The 18,090-nt window shown below is 38.6% G+C and overlaps 1 protein-coding gene across 3 annotated transcripts in view; it reads left to right on the forward strand.

Annotated features, from left to right (window-relative positions):
• GTF3C1 (general transcription factor IIIC subunit 1) overlaps positions 1 to 18,090 on the forward strand; it is a 55,538-nt gene that overhangs the window by 30,328 nt on the left and 7,120 nt on the right. For all 3 annotated transcript variants that reach the window (XM_067306057.1, XM_067306058.1, XM_067306059.1), the window contains 12 exons: positions 1,732 to 1,867; positions 2,769 to 2,850; positions 4,196 to 4,381; positions 6,001 to 6,158; positions 6,300 to 6,442; positions 8,800 to 8,881; positions 10,820 to 10,932; positions 11,995 to 12,057; positions 13,134 to 13,227; positions 14,135 to 14,307; positions 14,921 to 15,205; positions 17,202 to 17,455. In XM_067306057.1, coding sequence (XP_067162158.1) covers positions 1,732 to 1,867; positions 2,769 to 2,850; positions 4,196 to 4,381; positions 6,001 to 6,158; positions 6,300 to 6,442; positions 8,800 to 8,881; positions 10,820 to 10,932; positions 11,995 to 12,057; positions 13,134 to 13,227; positions 14,135 to 14,307; positions 14,921 to 15,205; positions 17,202 to 17,455 — 1,769 coding nt within the window. The remainder of the gene's footprint in view (positions 1 to 1,731; positions 1,868 to 2,768; positions 2,851 to 4,195; positions 4,382 to 6,000; positions 6,159 to 6,299; positions 6,443 to 8,799; positions 8,882 to 10,819; positions 10,933 to 11,994; positions 12,058 to 13,133; positions 13,228 to 14,134; positions 14,308 to 14,920; positions 15,206 to 17,201; positions 17,456 to 18,090) is intronic.

Raw genomic sequence — 18,090 nt, forward strand, 5'->3', positions numbered from 1 at the left:
CATTTCAGCTGGTGGGGTTTTTGCAATACAGAGGCTGTCTAATGGAAAGGATAGGTAGTTATGTATCGTATTTACAGGTAAGTTATCTACCAAGCAGGTTTTTATGCTAGCTGAGTGGGAAAACCAGATTCAGATTTCCTTCCAAAGTAGCACAGACATGGGTTGCAAGAATCTTTTGGGAAAGCAAAGTGGAGAGAAAAAGAATGATAAGTACAGTTAATGCAAGGGAAAATTTTGAAGATTCTCTGTTCCAAGGCTTTATAGATCCCAAGGAATGTGTAGCTTCAGAAGCTCCCTAGAGTCCCATTCTAAATTCTGCTTTGCAATTTGCTACATATTGTTTACAGATTAATTCCTATTATGGTATCAGTGTAAACTGCTGATATCTGGAAGGATCCTCTGCAACACTTCATCTTCTGCCTAATCACAACCAGAAACTTGGGAAGACTGCAGATTTATGACCTGTGCTAACCATGCAGAACGCCAGTTACACTTTTTATGTTGAGTGTTGTGTGGTGTGGTTTGGTTTTGTTGTCAATATTCTCTTCTGTGTTAATAAGCTATAAACAGTCTGTTTAAAGGTATTTTCAATTAGTTCACTGTTACAGGCAGATATATCAAGTTACCTTAAAAAAATTGAGGGACCGTAGTTCCACTGGTCCATACTGGTAGATCAAATTGTGTTCAGTCCACTTGTCAGCTTTTTCATATGGTCTCCATTATATGCTACGAAATCTTTTAAATTGTTATGACTTGTAGTTAGGCTGGAGATGACTGTAACTTCTCTAAGATCAAGAAACAGTTTTTTAATTGAATTGGTGATGTAATGTTTTTATCAAACAGTTGTTAGCTAAAAGCTTGACTGAAATCCTTTTTTCATGGTAGCTCTCAATAAATCTTTCATAAGGCGAAACAGGATTTCCAAAATACCTTTTCGTGTTCATACTAAACTGTCAGACCTATGCTACCTACTAGACATGTAAAGCTCATTCATATTTCCATTTATTTGAAGAAGCAGGTGTTGTCTCCATGAATTTTTTTCTTTATAAATAGGACACTTTTTTTTTTATCCTGCACTATAATACCACATTAATAATTGAACTACTTGCAGTCATGCAGGAAGGGCTCTGATTCATCTGTTACATGCCATTTGTTCTCAGTTTAATTATCTTTCCAGGGAATTAGATGCACATTGTGGTTTGGGGCATTTTTTTGGCTTGTACATGCATTTAAACAAAGCTTTAATGTATTTCTAGAAAACTGGAGAGAACTGTACTTAACAGTATGTTTGAATGATCTATGGCATGTGATAGCCTACAGTTTTCTTGTGAAAATTTTCCCCACAGTTGCCCTGAGAAAGTTTTTCCTCTGGGCGGGTATTTTCTTTAGTTTTGTGGCAGGAATAGTACTGAGAGCAGTGTTTAACATGGCAGTTGGAATTTAGTTAACAATAATGAAGTTGCTTTGGTTGTAATTTCAAAACTGGAAGCTCAGTGGTTACACATTGGCTATAAAAACATCATGGAAAAACCTGGTTGCCACTCTACTTCTGGAGCAGAGTTAAGGGAGCGAGGATCTCTTTCTCCTGTTGTTTTCCAACCCTATCTAAATTGTGAGAGCAGGGAGAGAGTTCTGCACATTGTACGCATCTTTTAGGTGTGCACAATGTCTTTTAAGTGTCTTCTCAGCTGCTCTTGCAATATAATTATTTTTTGTTACTCTTTCTGTTAGAGGCAGTCGAGAAGTGGTTGATGATGGAACTATCCCTGGGGATGGGTTAGGAGCTGCAGGTCTAGATTCCAGCTTTTATGGGCATTTAAAACGCAATTGGATTTGGACAAGCTACATCATCAATAAGACTAGGAAGGTAAGTATTTTTAAATGAATTGTGCAGTGCCTTTCCATGTTTTAATATCCTTTCCTTCCCTAAGAATTCTTAGCATTTGCTTTGCTTATTGACCATTACCGTGCATTAAACAAACACTTTCACAGAACTGGCTAACATAACCCTAAGATCCCATTCCCAACAGCAATGGTCAAATTAGAGCCTATGAGTGTATATGTAAAATTAGAATTGCCTGTTTTCCACTCGGGCAGTATCATTTCACTTTGAATTTCATTTACCATTTTGTCACCCAGTTTTTCAGCACCAACAGGGCCTCCTGCGATTCTTTGCTCTTGGCCCTCCTCTTTACTCCTTTGATAACTTCTATCACCAGTGAACATCACACAAGGGAAATGGGTTTTGCTGTGAATGGCAAAAGTTCTGGTATCTTGCAGTCAGTTTGGGCTCAGAGTTATACTGAACAGAATATGGTATAGGAGGCATTTGCTTATGTCTGCGTTTGCATTTTGGTTGTGTGCTTTTTGAAGGTCATGTGAAATGTAAACTGCTTTGAAAAAAAACAATTTTTTTTACAGAGAGTTCTATTCAGCCTGCTTAACAAGAAGGAAGTCAAGCATTTCTTTTCCAGTGATTTTTTTTTTTTTAACTTGAACGGATTTGTTGAAATTCTAACCTTCGTAATCAAGTGATGATTTTAGTAAGATTTAAGAAACGCTCTAGAATCATTCAAATATGTAGTAGTAATAAGAAAAATAAATCAATACTTCATCATAACTGGGAATCTTTCTAACATTTATGCTAAAAAACATCTTTCTAAATTGATCATAACACTACCTAAAAGATAATTGTTTATAGTAATGTTAAAACCTGTGCACTCTTTGGCTTTTTGCATATCACCTTGGTGAAAGTTCTGCTGTTTTAGGAAAATACAGTTTCTGAAAATGGACTGACAGTGAGACTCCAGACCTTCTTAACAAAACACCCCCTTCCACTCAGTACTGGAGGTAAGGTGATGATACCTGTTGTCTGTAACTGCATTGTAGCTGTTGCCCTCTTTGTCAGATCCAGTAGTGATGACTTGGGTTATTCCTGTTTTCTTACGATAAGTTAGGATGCTCCTGGGGCAATAAAATAAATAAAAACTAATTTCCTTTCCAATTTCTAGATATATGGAACAATAATTTTTATCCTTGGTTATTTCTCCTCTGCAGTTTGCAGAAAGCCCAGAGGAACCAATATTATCTATGACTGGCATGTTAGGTGCCATAGCTTTCTGATAAGGCCTTAATCATATCAGAGGTCTGGTTTGTACCCATGTAGTGTAGAACCTTATTTTCTAAAGCAATTTGTGAGTGGTTTTTTTTTTCATCTTTTGGGTGGTTTGCCACTGGCTTAATTGGATGAGAATTTCACATTTTGCTCTTTCCCAAAAGTGGAAAACTTTTTGCTTCCTTGGTTTTGGAGCTTTCCTCAGTAACTAGGAGATGAGAAAAGAAAAATATTTTTCCTGTAAGAGAGTTCCAACACTTCGGACAATTCTACATTTAAATGAACTGAAATTTGGCCTGTGCATACTTCTGTATTGAGATGACTGTTTTGAAAACAGCTGTATCATCTTTTAACTGAAGTTAAGAGTGTTCACACTCTTGTACTCATTACATGTTAGGCTCTGGTTGCTCTACAAACAAGCTGTTGGGTGTACACTATATGTAGGTATGACTAGACAACGGCATCTGTTTTGAAACAGGCTTATTGCATTTTAAAACCTCTAATTTTCTTCATCCCTAGCTTGTTTTGTAGTAGCTAGTTTAAGTTACAATCAAAGGCCTTCTTGCAAAGGATTCTTGTCACGTTTTTATAAATTCCACTTGACAAATTAAAAGGATTAAAGGATTAAATTAAAAACCTTTTACTTTAATATTAAATTGAGAAGAGTATGCAACATTAAACACTCATAACTGAAACTGCTAAGCCATTTTCGTCAAGTCTGCCTTGATTTAAATTTCCAGTAAGTTTTTAAGTTTACTGTATTGAATCTTCATTAAGGCATTGCTAAAATTGCATAGCCTAACATCTAAGCTAAGAAGGAGGAAGAGCTTCAGGTTGAATAATAAAACTCAACTTGGCTCCCTTAAGGTAGTGCACCTTACTCTAGACTTAGTAATTACCTGACCATTCTTCATTTATGTGAGATGTTATTCTGTATAAGCTGCTGAGAAGTGACATGAAATTACATGATTAACAAAAGGCAAGTTTGAGAGGGCGTCTTTGAAACTTTGGCATTTGCTCTTGATATTATAGAATGTAATTGCTATAGAATTCCACTAATGTAAACACATGTCTTCTTAGGTAGCAAAATTAACATTCTGGGAGAAGCAAAAGTAGGATCTGAGTCACCTCTCCAGAAAGAAGAATGTGTTGAAATAAGTAAAGAAGCAACTCAGGATCGAACCAAACGAGTGAGAGGTGGAAAAGGCCAAAAGAGGAAGAGGCTTAAGAAAGACACTGGGAAGAAGATGAAGAAGAAAAAGAAAGGTAAGTAACTAGCATGCATGTCATGAAAAGAAGCCTTCTTTTCAGTGCATCTGCCTGCTGTAAGCTGCTTCAGAAAAGCTGTGGCGACTGACACGTGGTATGGGAATTGGGACTGGCCGTCTCTTTGGGCTGCTTTTCTAGTGAAGGGACTCAAATGTCACAGGGCTCTGTACTAGCTCTAGAGAAAAACAGGAGCATGTTGTAACTATTACTGTGTTTGAGTCATGGTTGTACTGCTGTACCGTGCAAACCAAAGAAGTCCCAATTGTGTCTGGGCCAGATCAGCTCATTACAATGTCACAGTCATTTTTTGTTTGCTGGCTCAGAGCATCCTCCCATGGAGGATGTTTTGTAGTCAGTTTGCTTGCTAACATGGTTATTTCCTCATTCCTAGGCAAGGTATTAATGCATTTTACTTTCTCAGCTGCTGTTGCCTACTTCCTTCTCTGCTTTTGTTCTTTCATTCTTACAAACTCAACTTTGAGTACTGCTCCAAGCCTTGTACTCTTCCTCATCCTCCTTTTAGGGGTTCACATCCAGACAGATAAACTTTCTTTGATCCACTGCATGTCTGTGCATATCTGGACTGCTCCTCTTTCTGTCCAAGGTGGTGTGCAACAGAATTCTCTTACACAATCAGCTATTTGCATTTGAATGACAGAACCAAGGGTAGAAAAGCAGCACAAAAGGAAAGAAACAAAAAATTTAGACTGTAGTTAACAAACTTTCTTCCTGGCAGACTTTATCTCTTACTATAGTCTTTATGATATTGAGGTGATAAATCATACAGCAGCAGTAAAAAGGAGACTGTTATATTCTGAATTGGCTGGAAGTTAGCGGTGGGAACTAAAACCCTAGTCCCCTCATGTCCCTAATTGCTTGTTTTTCCACTCTTGCACTAGTCAAGGTAAACATCTTTCTCTTTTGTAATTTGAAATGTTTTGCTTCTTTGTGCTTTTATTCACAAGAAACATCGCTTTGACTTCATTGTGTGTAAAATACAGTTGTGATGATTCAAGCTTGCCCTTCAGCTATCTTTTCAAGGCAAGCTATTCCCTTTCCTGTTCTGATGCACCTAGCCCTAAGGACAATTCAGTGTAAATTAAAACATAAAAGGATTTTGGGAGAGAAGATAGTAATTTGAAAGCACTTTCTAATGTAGTACAGTATTCTCCAAAACATAAGTCGTAAGCTTTCATAGTGCATGCACCTTGTTGAATGCGTAGTCTGTAGCAAGTTTTCAGTTTTTCCTACAGAGGAGGTTTAACCTCATTAAAATACATTTGACCTATCTGGTATTTCAGAGTTTTTTTCATTGCACCTCCCTTATTGTGTGTCATAATAAATAGTCTGACTGTATTACAGAAACGTAACAGTGGAAAGAGCTTGGGTTTTGTGCAGTCACCCTCTGCTTGTGGCTTCCTTTAACCCACTTCTTCTCTATTTAGGCCATGTTTCCAAAGCAAGGACTGTGTATTTAGCCCAGTAAGTCTCCAGTTCTAGTTTTTGCTCCTTGGAGTTGCCTTAGCACAATTAGCTCTGATAATACCTGTGATAGGAGTTGGTATTCATCAGAATATATACTGCTGAGATTAACTGTCTTCTTCTGGATTTGTTAGAAGACAACTCTGTAGAGAAAAGCAAAAGGCTCCGCTACCATGATGAAGCTGACCAAAGTGCCCTGCAGAGAATGACACGTCTGCGTGTCACTTGGACAGTGCAAGAAGACAGCTTGCTCATGCTGTGCCGAATTGCTAGTCACGTACTAAATGCAAAGGTATTTGAAAAGACCTCTATTTAATGGGTTTACATATTCAGCACACTTAACATTGGTCCTAGGAATTCATCCCAGTTCTAACCATCATTTGTGTACATAAAAGCTGAAGTTTAACTAGGAATGTTTTTGTTCTTCACACAGGTAAAAGGGCCCTTTGTTCCATGGCAAGTAGTTCGAGATATCATGCATGCCAGCTTTGAAGAGTCCCTAGATAAAACTTCTCATTCTGTTGGACGAAGAGCTCGTTACATTGTCAGAAATCCCCAGACCTATCTTAATTATAAGTAAGAAAGTTTCTCTCTATGTTCTAGGCATAAGCTAAAGTCTTCTGAAATGAAATTAAGGGATTTGCTCTTCCCAGGTTTTTGTCTTCTTTCATGTGAATATAAATTTCTACTTCTCTGCCTCCGTAGTGCTACCAAATCTGTCTTCCAATGGGAAAGGCAGGATCAGCAATAATACAGCTGACATGTATTTGGAATCCCCAAAGGTGTTAGGCAAGTCCCTCATGTAAGGTTCAGGCAAATCAAGCTGCCATAGGATAAAATGGAAGGGCCTCACGTACTCAAACTAACTGGATTAAAGGTGAGAAACAAATAACAGGAGTAAATAATCAGTTTTCTCGATTTGAGGGAAGTCACTGGTGGAGTCATACAGGCATATGTGGTGAGACACATGCCATTCAACATACTAGTTGGGCTGGCAAAAGGGATGAACACTAGGTGATGATCCATCTGTGATATTTAGTTAGGTCAATGAAGATGAAGGCTGACTCTGGGCAGCGCAGAAAGACCTCGTGATGTTACTGTGTGACTACACAATAAAATGGCAGATGAAATTTCATATAAAATGATTCAACTGAAAGGGGAACAAGTGTAATTTTACATATACAATGGCTGATTTTGACAGATATGGTCTTGGGGCTCTACTATGCCATGAAAATGGCAAAAAAAAAAAAAAAGCTTTAAAAAAAGGAAACTATGGAGAATTATTATTAAAGGAATAAAGAGCAAAACAAAAAATATGCCAGAATATAAATTCATGGTACATCTGCATCTTGAAGGTGCTATAGTGTTCTGGTCCTAGTTGATATTCTGTCCGCATATTCTTCCCTCCCCTAAAACTTCATAAAAAGATACAGTACATTTTGTAAAGGTACAGAGATTAGTGGCAAGGATAATCAGAGGTGTAAAAACAGATTCTATACAAGGACAGGCTAAATAGACTTAAACTTTGCTGCCTGGAAAACAGAACTGAGAGGAGATGTTAGAGAACTGTAAAATCATTCATCATATTCATACTATTAAGAAGGAACAATTAATCATTGTCTCTACCAGCACAAGAAGCAGGGGCATCACATGAAGATCAAAGCTGGCCGTTTCAAAGGGAACAGCAATGGTTCTTCATACAGCCCACACTAGGGCTGTAGAATTCCTTGGCCCAGGATACTCTAGATACCAAAGTTTATATGGGTTCAGAAAGTAACCAGATAAATTAATGGAAGAAAAATCCATGGAGGGCTGTTAAATATAAATACATTATCTTTGAATCAGAAAATTCCTGTTTCAACTCCCTGAAGCAGGGAGATTACACCAAGAAAGTGTCACTGTATGCACAGTCTCTTCTTAAGTCTTTCCAATCCATATCCTTTTGGCATCTGTCGTAAGAGGATACTGATTGAAATGGAACTTTGGTCTGCTCCATTATGATTAATCTTTTGTTCCTAAAATAAATGTTCTGCAAAACCATGAGGGGAAAGATCACATCATCAGTTATATATGCCTTCTTAGATCATTAGTTATAAATGTCTATAACTGCCTCTTTTTCAAACCGGGAAGCAAGTGTTGAGGTACTTAAAAGTTACTAGCGCTACTTGTTTATCTCCTCTTCAGCTAGAGAGAGGAGATAAACATATACAGATGAACTAATCCAAGTTGGATTATTAATGACAGAATTTAATTGTCAAATAGTTCTTAAAAGCCTAGAGATACAGGGATGTTCAAGAAAGACAGGCATGAGAACTTGATCCCTACTGCCCTGATCTTCCGACTAAAACAAGGACGTATCAACAGGAAAATACCAGTGACTGGTAACTCCCTTACAAACTATTTCTTGGCATCCTATGTTTCAGAGGAACCAAAATGCCCCTCTCTGAGTTTTTTCAACTCCTCCCCCCTCCCTTTCAGAAGACATCTGCTTCCCGTCCCCATCCACTTTCTCTCTTTCCTTATAAAACCTTGAGATGGTGCTACACTGGCTGGCTTACATGGCGACTCCTCTTGCAATGTGTTTGTGCTGTGGAGCGGCAGTTTTTCTGAAAGGAAGAGGCTTTATCATTTATTAGCTCGCATTTTCTTGAGAACAAATACAATAGCAGGAGAATTTACATTTGGTTCTCAGTTCTGTCACAGCTCATATGAAGTGATGAGATGGTGATGAGTTGGCTTGGTTGCACTGAAGACGTTGGTATGTGCGTGATAAGTTAGGCAGAATTTTTCCTTGAATCCTTCTTGATTAATGCTGTTCTTTGGAAGGTACAGAAATGATATTTCAGCTGAAATAAGTGCATTAATTCCTCTGAGCAGCATTGAACTGAGAAAACTTCAACTAGTTACAACACCTTCAACTGTATCTGTTGCAGAGTTTGCCTTGCTGAGGTTTACCAAGATAAAGCCCTCACTGAGGATTTCATGAATAGAGAAAATAACTATGAAGATCCACAGGTAAGAAGAGAAATATTCTCAAAGGTCATTGAGTATTTACACTGTTTGGATTAGTGAATACTTGCTCTGTTTGGATTACTGTGATTTCATTTCTTATCTCTCCCTTGTACTCTTAGCTATGTTAAAAATAGCATCATTGTAAAAATGCTACATCATTGCTATTTTTGGAGCAAGATAAGAATAGGCAGCCTTCCAGAAGGACATAAACAGCTCTGCTGTGCAGCAAAATTTTGTTTTTTCATTGTTTCTAAGCATCTGTGACCAGGCATGCATATGCACTGCTTCTTTTTTTCCAGTCCTGTCAGCCACCTTGTTATCTGAGCAAGAAAACAATTTTGCTCTGTAATTTCTCATTTTTTTATTCCAGTTTCATATTGAAATATTGCCTCAAATCTTGAGGGTGAGTGAGGGAATGTAAACAAATCACCTGAGAGAAGCCTTCATTTGGTCAATCAAAAGATTTCATTTAAGTTTTGAGTTTTTTATCACTTCAGTTAACCACAATTTCAAAGTGGAAAGTTGGTTTGCACTGAAAATGTAAACCTTCCATTTTGAATTTCAAAACTTCAGAACTGGGACCTTGTCATGGCAAGTTTGCCTTTGTTTTTATCCAGGAATGACTACATTCATTATATTGTCAGAAAATCCCAACCAGGTCTGTTGTTAGATTCATGTTTGTTGAAATAAAGAATAGTTGCTCCCTGGTGAGACACTACTGGAACAATTGCATGTGTCTCTGCATTACCTTGCGACTGATATTTCTGATGCCTTTTGCCTTTCTTCATGTTAATCTTCCTAAAGCTCTGCATCTTTAGTGATTTGCAGCTACAATTTTCATTCTCTGACCACTAGGAACTTTGTGAAAAGAGAGAGCAGAAATCCCTAGAAGACTGGCTGAGGTAGTAGTAACTGCTGTTCCTCAGTGCTTTGTCATGCTTGAATTTGAGATACTCAATGTATATGAAGCGCAGGTGGTGTAGTCTTTGGGTTGTTTTGGACTGGTTTCACCAAATGGCCTGACTTTCTAGTTGGAATATGGCCATAAACAGCATCCAAAGGACTGACTTTGGTTCTGCTGGGCTGCTTCTGGGAATAAACTGCGTACAGTGTGTAATATGCATGCTGCAGAGAACAGATTGGATGTTTTCTGCTTGGGTCTTCTGCCACACTTCCTTACTTTATAGGGAATTCAGAAATAATACCAAATGCATCTTCTCTTCTTGTTCACCTACTCTGCCCTGAGAGCTAAGGAAAGGAGGTCGAAATGAGGTCTTACACTTCTGAGAAGAGGGCCTCAATGGAAAGAAGCTGCAAAGAAAGCAGCTCTTGCACAGTTTTTATGTATTTCTTCTCCAGTTAGTTTTACAGTATAGGGGAGAAATGTTTTATTTGGTTTATCTTATCTTACCTTGTTGGTCTTTTTTCTCCCTCGTTTGTCCCCATCCCCAAAAACTGTCTTTGGAGGCAAGCAAAAACTTGTTTGCAGAGAGATACAGGACCATTATTCTCATGTAACAGGTCTCTTCCAAGCAGTGCTTGTACAAACAGACTTAAAGAATACGATGCAGACTATGAAGGGTATGAGAGGAGGAAGAAAGACTTAAGGAGAAGCTTAAACAGAGCTCTCACAAGAGATTTTGTGCAGTTAATCCAGTGTAATTGTTTTTTAAAAAAAAAAAATGTTCCTGGTTGGTTACTTGTAACTATGAGACAGCCTAATAACAAATAGAACCAGCAACTGTTAAGCAAATCAGCAAATATAACATTTACAGGGCTTTTTTATGCATTCTGCAGGTTTGTCTGTTGGGCTGTTTCTCCAATTTGATGATTCACCTAGCCACTTCTAGTGGAACTTTTTGTGAACACTTTGAAAGTACAGCGTCTTTTCCCACTCTAAGAAATTGAGCTTGATAACTTTTCTATCTCTTGTTTTCAAAGGTTTGTTCAAAAGAGTTTAAAGAGTTTGTGGAAAGACTGAAAGAGAAATTCAGTTCAACCCTGGGGAATCCCAAACTTGAGATTCCTGATACTTTGCAGGAACTATATTCCAGGTATTTTATTTATGATTTAGTTATGATTTAGTTATTTTTGAGTCTGTATGGGTGCTGGGAGAGGGTGGGAGGAAGGCAGTTCAGATTTACCTGTTCTCTGCTTGTGTGATTTACACCTTCTGTTATCTGTTCTTGTATCAGAAGACATTTCAGTTAATAGAACAGGCAACATTTCTTTCAAATCCATACTCCCTAAATACATATCACTAATTTTTTGTTATTTGCATAAGCATTTTGCTAAATAATATTTTTTAAAACCCCAAATTCACAATATCAAATATTCATACATGGTCAATTCCTCAGCTTTGCTATTAGAGATGTGGATACTCAGATGTAACATTTTAATGTCATAAAAGACTTCCCTTTACTATTTTCCAGATTATCTGGCCTCATTTTGTATCATAATTTGTAGCTGGTTACTCAGATAAATCATCTCAGTACTGTGTCTAAAGCTGTTGATACAGAAGAGTGCTTAGCTTTGTATAGCATTCTCCAGCCACAGATTGTCAAGCTCTTCAATGATGAATAACTCTTGGAGATAAGTGCAGAAACTCGGGCCTCAATCATTCTCTGATAACAAATTTAGCGCCTTTGTAAATTTTTTTTACTTTGGGAAGAGCTGTACATTACAGCAGAAGTGTTGGGGTTGGTAACTGGAAGTCCAAAAACTCAATAAAATAGCAAATCCTTTTTGTCATGGAACAGGGGAAGGAAAATTATGAGTTTCCTTGCATGAATCCTGCTGTCAAAGATGGTCTTACCTGTGTTTGTGCTGATTCTGTACTGTCTTCTGTCCATGCGTGTCTCCCCTTGTGGACAGATATCTTAGTAGAGTGAGGGAGATTGATCTGGACAGTTCATCTAATTTTTGACACTTCTGCTGAGAGCTGCTGGAGCAGATAGTACCCTGGCGCTGTTTCAACAGATACCTTATTAGCAGTGGCATTTGTCAGCCTCTGGGTTTCACAGTTGACTATAAAATCAAGGTCTCTGTATGGCACAGATCCAGCATAAGGCATGTTATTTTTGTTTCAATGTTTTCTTATCTCTTCCTTTAACTAGATTCCGAGTTTTGGCAATTGGAGATGACACAAATCAAAACACTAAAGAGGATAGTCTCACCAGGTGAGTAGCAGTAATATCTTCTTCTTTTTTTTTTTTTTTTTTTTTTCCTATTAGGACTCCCCAAGATCATGTCAACCCTCGCATCAGTGAAAGTCTGAGCACTCTGATTCTCTGACTAGTGAGGTGGTGCTTGCTACTTGTGTTGGCAAGAAAAAGGGAGTCCTCAAACTAAACTTCATCAATCAGAGAATTGCATGACTTCTTGGAAGCTTATCATAAGATATGAGTAGAAGCTGCTAGATAAAATAGTCACAGGAGAAAAAAATTAATTGTAGGTAGCTCTCACTGGCAACCAGTGGGTCCTCTGCATTTGGGACCCTGTTACGTTAGGTACTTTACATAGGCAACACTGAAGTCCCAAAGTACTTTACTTCACAACTGCTTAAACAACTTCAGTGTTGATTAAGACTGTGTTCGGGAAGCCTCAGTTGCTCTAGGAAAACTGGTTCCATCAGGGGTCATGTGCAGAGAAGAGAAAGTATCTTGAATGCAAGACTGCCAGCCAAACCCAGGTCTCATGTTTGCAGAAAACAGAGAGAATTTGGAATGTGGTCTTTGGCAGAAGGCTTCTGCACTTGGGAAGCACCTCCTCTGTGTTGTTAGCCTATAAATATCATGGGGAGTCTCATGCTGTGGACAGGTAGAGATTGAAGTGGAAGTTTTACCTGCCAGTGAGGTGTTCTCCAAAACTTGTAATAAGAACAGGCTCTCCTATTTGAATATTCTTAACTAAAACTAGGCAATAATCACTCATTCTGGTGGTCTGTTATCATTATGACAATGGTGTATGTTTCCTATATGGGTGCTATACCTTAAGAGGAGGAGATGTTATCAAAGAGAATGTAATTTTATGTCAAATTATCTGGACTGATCCAGAAGTTTAGGGTGGAGAGACAAAAAAAAGGAACAAGCTCCTTGATATCAACAGTTCTCAGCTGCAGGGATCTCATATCTTTATACATCTATTTTAGAAGTAGTTGATTGAGTTAGAAAATTTTTATGCTAGGTTAATAGTTAGGTACCTCCTGCTCAAAAATCATCATGAATAACACCCCCCCCCTTTTTTTTTCTTTCAGCATCTCTGATATTCATTTTCTAGTGCTACAGAATCTGATTCAGAGCACTTTGGCGCTCTCAGATAACCAGATGAAATCTTGCCAGTCATTTCAGGTACAGTATCTGGACCAAACTTTACTGGATATACAACCCTGAAGAGCTTCTCCTTCCTACTTTGACATAATGGGAGATAAATGGGAGATAAAAAACTCAGAAGCTTAGATCTGTGTCCATTCTGTGGGGATTGTTTTCTTCTACTTGAAGGAAATTATATGTTCCAAGTAGACTTTCAGTATGTTGCTTTTCTCTGTGAGGATAAGATTGCAAGATGGGAGGTTGGAGCAGTCCCTGAGAATCATATGAAATGAACTCCACATCACTTCTAATGGACCAAACTATATCATGATTCAGTGCCTACTCGAGCAGTTGGAATTATGCTCTGGAGGAGATATCACAAAGACAGTCCTAGGGTCTGGCTGACAATGGTGTTAAAGTTGGCTTCTCCTGCAGCATTGGGGACCATAAAAAAAATAGATCATCTATGAGTGTCAAGTACTAAAAAAAAAAAAAAAAAAAAAAAGTTATAAGTTGAAAGGGAGATTAATATCTTATCAGACAAGCTCATGGAAGCAGGTGTTCCTGGTAAAATGATGGGAAGAGTCCACCCAGATGTGGTGCAGATGAGTGTTTTTTTACATATATAATTCTAGCAGGAGCCTGATCCCATTTTGAATATGAAGTGTTCTCTAGTATTTAGTTAATTTAATTGGTGTTTGCTGTGGAAAGCCTGGAAGCCTATAAAAGCAATAGAATACTGTAATAAGTGAATTTATATGTATCGTTTAAGTTCTGGCTTGTAGTTCTATATTTGTTTAGTTAAAGGAAATTTCAAGTAGGCAGGTATAAGAGTGGATTTGGATCTAACACTTCTTTGTGGAAATTAGTGTCTGGTTGAGGTTATAATGTCAACTACCAGTTAAGTGTTTACACTGAGTGGGGTTTTTTTTTTTTTTCTTTCCAGACTTTTCGTTTGTACCGCGAGTACCGGGATGACATTCTCGTGAAGGCTTTCGTAGAGTGTCAGAAGAGAAGTTTGGTCAATCGCCGTCGAGTAAACCACACGCTGGGTCCAAAGAAAAGCCGAGCTTTGCCCTTCGTGCCCATGTCATATCAGCTGTCTCAGAGTTACTACAGGTAGGTGTCAAAAAGTTCACCGTTTAAGCGTGACCCAGTAAAAGAATGTACCCAGGTGTGCTTGGCATGGAGGAGAGAATATGCATGAAGTGTCTAGAGCAAAGAACCTGACCATCACAGCTGAATTTGAAGAGGTGAAGGTAACATCAAGGTATGTTAGCCCTTTATTCAGTTAGCAATTAGGGCTAGCCAAGTTCACTGAGCAAGCCTTTACGAAGGCATACAGAGAGGGGAGGTAGCACTGAAGTTCTTGATATGGTGGAAAGATCTCTTTAGTACTCTTGTCATTCTGATGGTTGCTTGCTTTCCTCTCATTATTTTGTGCTGTTTTGTGCTGCACTGTACCTGGATATTTGGTGGTGGTGAGGAGGGCATTAGCTGTAAATGTATTTAATGCCAAAGCAGCAGGTGAGATCTTTACTTTACATTTTCCATATAGCTATTTGGGCACCACATAGCTGTGCAAGTAGGTGTAGAAGGTACACAAGTTCCATGCTAAAGCTGGTAACTAAACTATTGCATTCTTTTTGTGCTACCAGTGGACTGAAATTCATAAACAGTAAGAACAGAATATCGATGTTGTGTGCTTATTTGAATTTGTTCTTTTGTGCAGAGTTTTTACATGGCGGTTTCCCAGTACAATCTGTACAGAATCCTTTCGGTTCCTCGAGAAGCTGAAGGATAATGAAAAGTCAGACCAGCCAGATAACTTCTCATTTAAAGATCAAGAAACTAAAACATCAGAAGGCATGATTGCATTTCCTATGGATGGACCTGGAGGCCACTGTGTGGCGATGCTTTCCCTATTCGCCTTGGGGCTTGTATCTGTGAATGTGAGAATCCCAGAGCAGATAGTTGTAGTGGACAGCACTATGGTTGAGAATGAAGTGATCAAAAGGTAAGCACCGTTATTTCTATTAGTGAATAAAATTTGAAGGTTGAATGAAATCTGACAGGCATTAGCACTTTCTGCTCTGGGTCTTAGCATGTTTTGCTGTGACGTTGTTTGGATTTTTATTTTTCAGGGAACATTTTGAGGATTTAATGGCACTTTAGTTGGTGCTTGTCCTTATAGCCTTGGACTACACTTGTCTTCGCATACGTGACACTTAAATTGCCAGGCACTTCACTGCCACCAGAGCTAATGTGATAAGGAGAGCAGTGTGTGTTATATGATCATTTTCATCACCGTCCCTTTTCAAGGACAACAAGGGTTCAGCTTTCAGAGAAAACTCTCTACACAGTATTTGTTCTATGCATTGTCTATTCTTTGTTTTGGGTTTTTTTTTTTTTTAAACATCCAGTAATTGAAATTCCATGCTCTCCCTAGGTAGTCCAATCTTATGAATAGTTATGCTTATGATCATTATGTTTTCTTAGTGTGCAGCTAAAATCTCTTGCTGCAGTTTAACCTGTTGCTTCCTGCCAGTATACATGAAAAACAGTATAATCTCTTCCCCTTTAGAGCAGCTTATTACATATTTGAAGACTGTTATCATAGTCTTTCTTCCCTAATCTGCTGTTCTTTAAAATAGGCAGTCTCCGTTGCTTTAGTTGTTTGGGGTTTTTTTGTATGTTATCCAAATCTCTGTCTTTCTCATTACTCTTCTCTGCACTGAACTGTGATGTCAAAAACCAAATACCGTGTTCTTGCTGGCAGATATATGCCAGTTACATCTCGTATTATATAGATATGTCTGCTCATACAGCCCAAGATGTTGAATGGCCATACTGTTAGGGATTGAAAAAAAAAAAGGTGTGGTGATTGATGTCCAGCTTGTGATTCACTGTAACAAGATTCTCTTCTTTTACATAGTCGCTTGTTTGCCCTCCAGTATGGGGACAGGTGCATAGTATATGAGATACATAGTATGCAGTTGTCCATATTAAATTGTTTCCTGTTCTTTTCCAGGCCATTTCTCCAGTTTTCTGGAAACGTTCTGAACTTAAATACTGTCCTCCCACACGCTTGCAGCCTCTCCAGTTTGGTATCCCCTGCAAACTTAATAAGCAAAGTCCCTCTTTTATCATCCAGATCATTAGCGAAAATACAGACAAGGCTGAACCCTAGACAAGTCCCAGTTGTGAGTACAGGCATCTGAGTCCAGTTTTAAAACAGGTTGTGGATTTGCACTAGTTCTTCTAACTGTTTGTTTCTTTTGGTTATAAAGATGTTAGAAGAGAAGGTACTTAAGGTCTAAATAATCTTAGAAAAGGTTGGAAGGGGACCTCTGGCTGTCTCTGGCCTAATCTTCTGCTTAAAGCGGAGGCAGCTTCAGAGTTAGATCAGGTTGCTTGGAGCCTTATCTGCTTATCCATCAGGGCTCGTGTCCTGTCCTGGAAGGAAATAGTGTTGGTTTGACTAAATCTGTTCCTGGGAAATCCATCCAGGCTGCTACTACTATTCCCATGTTACTTGGAGGTTGTCTACAAACAGTTTGTTTTGTTTTTTAAGTAACTGAAGTGTGTGGTCTGTAAATCTTACTTTTTTTCTCCCTCCTTAAAAATAAACACTGTTTGCTCTATGCTGCAATATCCTTTATGGTCTCAGCCTCTGTGCTCTGACAGGTGTGCCCTCATGACGAAGTGCCTCCTGAACCAGAGTCCCAGCAGTGTGAGCTGAAACGTTTTGGGTTCCTTTCAAAATGTTCACAGAAAGGAGTGTTTCATTTTCCAGGGACCTTCATTGTATCATCCTTTCTGTAGCTGCTTGTTCTCAGCACTTTAACTCAGCCTGCCTTCGACATATCCACAGCTGTTTATGACTAAATTCTGGAATGCAGAAAAGCATGTGTTTTTGCTCTGCTCTGTGTAATAAGTCACTTAAGATGATATTTTGGGGGAAAAAAAAAAAGCAAAAAAAAAGCCAAACAAAACATTTCTGTTTGCTGTAGTTTGGGAAAAGAAGGACTGGAGGAGGAGGAGGAGGAGGATGACGACTTAGATGACAGTTCTGGAGGCAAACGGAGAATAGAAGTAAAAGCTCGTCAAGCATCTCATACCAATTACTTACTGATGAGAGGCTACTATGCGCCTGGAATTGTCAGCACACGCAATCTGAGTCCCAGTGACAATATTGTGGTTAATTCCTGCCAAGTGAAGGTTAAGCTGCGATGTACACCAGTTCCAGGAAGACTCAGCTCTCCAGGTTAGTTTCTGTTTGGCCTAACTTGCACAGAAGTAGTTTGGAACAGGCAAGATGGAAAACTTGTGAGCTGAGGAACTGATTTGAACAAACCTCCTAATAGGAACATTCTTCTTCATACTCATTAGAACATGTGGTTTGCCTTGTAACGCTTCCTCTCCTGATTTAGCTCTAACAGGTGGTTGGCTTATAGAGGGACATTTTGTTCGTAATAAGTCCTTGGCTGCCTTTCATGTTTTGTGAAACCATTAATCCAAAGAGGAAGTTAGTCCTCTACTTTGTTATCCCTTTACCAAGAAGTTTTTCAGTCCCTTTTACAACTTAAAATCCCATATTATGTCATACTAAGACCTTCCCTTCTGTAAAGAGAAAAGAAAATCTTTTCAGAGCTCCTTGGACAGAAAATCACATTTACTTTGTCTCCTAGAAGTGTCTGGAATCGTGGTGTTTAATCTCTGGCATTTTAGGTACAGTAATTTAAACATTTTGATAATATTTACAGCTTGCATAATTTGCAATTTTTTGTCAGCACTCTCCCCTCTTGAAGAGTGTCTTCCTTTCTGCTGTAATGCAAATGTAGCCAGGAAAGCCTTTATTTGTAATGGAAGGGCTAGCGCTGTCCCTGCTCATTCCCCTTG

This window comes from Apteryx mantelli, chromosome 16, assembly GCF_036417845.1.
Source record: "Apteryx mantelli isolate bAptMan1 chromosome 16, bAptMan1.hap1, whole genome shotgun sequence".
NCBI classification, from domain to species: domain Eukaryota; kingdom Metazoa; phylum Chordata; class Aves; order Apterygiformes; family Apterygidae; genus Apteryx; species Apteryx mantelli.